We start from the raw sequence: 3,429 nt of genomic DNA on the forward strand, positions 1-3,429 counted from the left end.
AGAATTTCTGAGCCTCCCAGAAGGGATAGAACTTCCCTGGTTCTTTTCCCGTGTTATCCACCTTTTAGGGCTGATGTACGGAATCAATGAACTAAATTGTAACACAGGGGAAGCTCTTGAATGTTCCTTGCATGTCCTGCTCTTTCTGAGTCTATGACAATCTCCCCTCCAAGGAGTACATCTCTATTCCTTGTTAACAACACCAACAGAAGGGCGGCACCCGTGGCTCAGAGAAGTAGGGTGCCGGTCCCATATGCCAGAGGTGGCGGGTTCAAACCCAGCCCCGGCCAAAAACTGCACAGAACAATACCGACAGAAAAAAAAACAATCAGTCTGTGTATCGGGAATTGAGTTAATCAGAAAGACAATCACACGCCCTAAGCAATTTGCACCGGTGGGAAGTGAACATGAACAGACCTTTGACGACTCGCTGATCTTGTACGGCCGGGACACTCGAGTCTGCCTGCTTCCCTCCATCGTAGAAGAGTCCGCAGCCCTACAACAAGAAGGGGATCCTGAGCGCAGAGTCACAACTCCGGGTCATTCATTGATTTCGGGCCCCGCTGGCAGATACCAAGGACAAACAAGAGTGAAAACAAGTCACATGGAGGAACGAGAGAGGACAGTGAACTACAAAGATCTCTTTTATGCTGGGAGTTGAGAGCTGGGTTGTTGCAATTGGCTGGAACATCTAACTCACGTTCTTTTATCGCCTGAAACCTCACAACACCATGTCATTAAGCTTACGTCCTTTTACCTACCTTTGAGTCTCAATCTGAAGGAGGGCTTTTGATTAGGTAATTTGAACTATCAAAGTTAGGATAATAGTTATTGTTTCAGGGCCCAGACTACAGCCCTGGGACCAAGCTAAGGGATTTACACAGGCCATCCCATTTAACCGCAAATCCTCGGCCTAGTTGATGTCACTCGTCCCATTTCGCAGATAAGGATACTGATCTCTTGGTTACAAAGCTTGCGAATGGCCTTGATTTGCACCTGGGTCTTCACCCCTTTACCGCAATGCACGCTGCAATGAGGCCCAGTCTTGGACAGTACCATACTTCTAAAATACGACACAGTTAAGGCTGTGGTGCAGTAATGACTACCACGTACAAAGACCGTCTAGTCCCTGTCCTAAGTTCTTTGACAAGTCTTCACTCATTCAATCCCTACTACAACCCCACGGGGCCAGCCCTTCTGTCATCCTCACTTAACCATCCAGAGGATGCTGATAGCAGTGAAGTGAAATAGCTTGCCCAGTGTGACACAGCTAGGAACTGGCAGAGCCAGGACTGGATGCCAACTAAGGGAGGCTTCCATGCTCTGAACCCTCAGCTATACCACCTGGCCATTTAACATTTTTTTTTGTGGGGGAACAGAGTCTCACTATGTCACCCTTGGTAGAGTGCTGTAGTGTCACAGCTCACAGTAACCTCAAACTCTTGGGCTTAAGCAATTCTCTTGCCTCAGCCTCCCAAGTAGCTGGGACTACAGATACCCGCCACAACGTCCAGCTGTGTTGTTGTTGTCCAGCAGGCCTGGGCCGGGTTCAAACCCACCAGCCCTGGTGCATGTGGCCAGCACCCTAACCACTGAGCTACGAGCACTGAGCCACCATTTAAAATTTTTTTAAAAGGCCGGATGCAGTGGCTCACACCTGTAATTCTAGTACTCTGGGAAGCTAAGGCAGGTGGATTGCTTGAGCTCTCGGGTTCGAGACCAGTCTGAGCAAGAGTGAGACCTCTGTCTCTAAAAAATAGCTAGGCATTGTGGTGGGTACCTGTAGTCCCACCTACTTGGAAGGCTGAGGTGAAAGAATCACTTGAGCCCAAGAGTTTGAGGTTGCTGTGAGCGATGATGCCACGGTACTCTACTGAGGGCGACAAAGTGAGCCTCAACCTCAAAAAAAAAAAATTTTTTTTTAAAGCCCTCAGGCAGGAAACCTCCGCTGAGGCCTAGGGCTTCTTGCCTTGAACATAAACTTGAGTAAGTGTGTTAACCTCAAACCTACAGATGAGTTGGTGCACCTCCCATTTCTCCCAGCGTGGAAATGCTAAACAACTCATTCAGAGTACAGAGCTAGGCTTTGGGGAGGGGGGCACTGGTTAGAGTATGGGGGGTACACAGAGGAAGGACTAAGCTAATGTATTACCACAAGTCACATACTGGAGCTGAGGTTTTCAAAAACAATTTTTCCCCGGTACCTAAGATCATAAGAAGAGTCAATTTGTTATCTTTTGAACAAACAACCTTTGCCAATAAAGAACAACGTGACAGTAAGTCAGCACTGTTCTAAAATAATCTGGGACACAGGGAGGGGGCTCCAGTGTTCCCATGGGAGGAATGGATTGGGCACCAACACCCCATGCAACTCCCCCGGGGAAGGAAGAGACACTAGATTTTCTTGACAAACTAGCAACTTTGTGACAGTGACAAGCTGTTCCCACCCCCGTCCTTCCTGAGTGTCCCTACCTAGGTTGCTTGGAGGCCCAGAGAGGGGAAGGAGGAAAATCAGCACTGGGGCAGCACCCATTCCCCCCCCCCCAACCCTAGGAGACAGGTGTCACCGTCACTTTCACAGACACCTACGCTGGCAGGTGCCCTCAGTGCCCGCTCTCTTCACCACCCAGAGCAGCCGCCAGGGCTCAGTTTTGCCCTCAAACGCTCAGCGCTTTCTTTTCTAGGCCGCGATCTCTAGACAGAGTTGCGCTGGAGGCTCCCTTTGTCTGCCGGCCAGTCGCTGGGGGCTGACTGCTACCGTGGAGGCTGTCAGCTGCCTCTTCTGCTTTGCGGAAGCAGGCTAAGGGTCAAGGCCACCAGCAACCCCAGTGGCGATCCCAACTTACACGTAAAAGGTCTTTTGGTAAACATGGGGACAGAGGCCACGTCCGGGACGGGAGCGTCCCCAGGGAGCTTCCTCCCCGAGATCCCTCCCGGCCTCCGCGTTCGAGGAAACTCGAAGCCTCTAAAATCCACACGGCTGCCCGGCAGCACTCACCGTCCCGGCCTCGCCGCAGGGTCTCTGGGGACACCGCCGCCGCTCACTCGGAGCCGGCACCCCTGGCCAACAGCCGGCACAACGGCCGCTCGGCCAGGCTCGAGCCTGCTGCGAGGAGGCGGAGCCCGGACGCACCCGGGCCCCGCGGCCGCGGCGGGACACGGGCACACGAACCTGCAGCCGCGCGGGGGACGACCGCACAGGCCGCACCTGTCCCACCTGCCGGGCGGCGGCACGTCCCCCCAGCCGACCCCGCAGAGGCCCAGCCGCGCGGCCCATTCACCCTCCCCGCCCCCTCGGCGCACCCATCCGAGCACAAACGGCCGCTGAGGTGGGGGTAGCAGTTGCCAGGGGCCGGGGACCCTCCCGATCCCCGCCCGCCCCCGCCCCGGCACCCCCGGACGGCGGGCGCCCCGCCGGCTCCCAGACCA

At 54.3% G+C, this 3,429-nt stretch overlaps 1 protein-coding gene across 1 annotated transcript in view; it reads right to left on the reverse strand.

Annotated features, from left to right (window-relative positions):
- Nucleotides 1-3,013, reverse strand: part of KLHL36 (kelch like family member 36) — a 13,327-nt gene extending 10,314 nt beyond the window's left edge. The window contains exons 1-2 of the mRNA XM_003791291.3: nucleotides 2,999-3,013; nucleotides 418-496 (exon numbers count right to left, since the gene is read on the reverse strand). Coding sequence (XP_003791339.1) covers nucleotides 418-477 — 60 coding nt within the window. The 5' untranslated portion in view covers nucleotides 478-496; nucleotides 2,999-3,013. The remainder of the gene's footprint in view (nucleotides 1-417; nucleotides 497-2,998) is intronic.
- Between the last annotated feature and the right edge of the window lie 416 nt (nucleotides 3,014-3,429).

Source organism: Otolemur garnettii, unplaced genomic scaffold, assembly GCF_000181295.1.
Source record: "Otolemur garnettii isolate 467f Iridium unplaced genomic scaffold, OtoGar3 scaffold00047, whole genome shotgun sequence".
Taxonomy (NCBI): domain Eukaryota; kingdom Metazoa; phylum Chordata; class Mammalia; order Primates; family Galagidae; genus Otolemur; species Otolemur garnettii.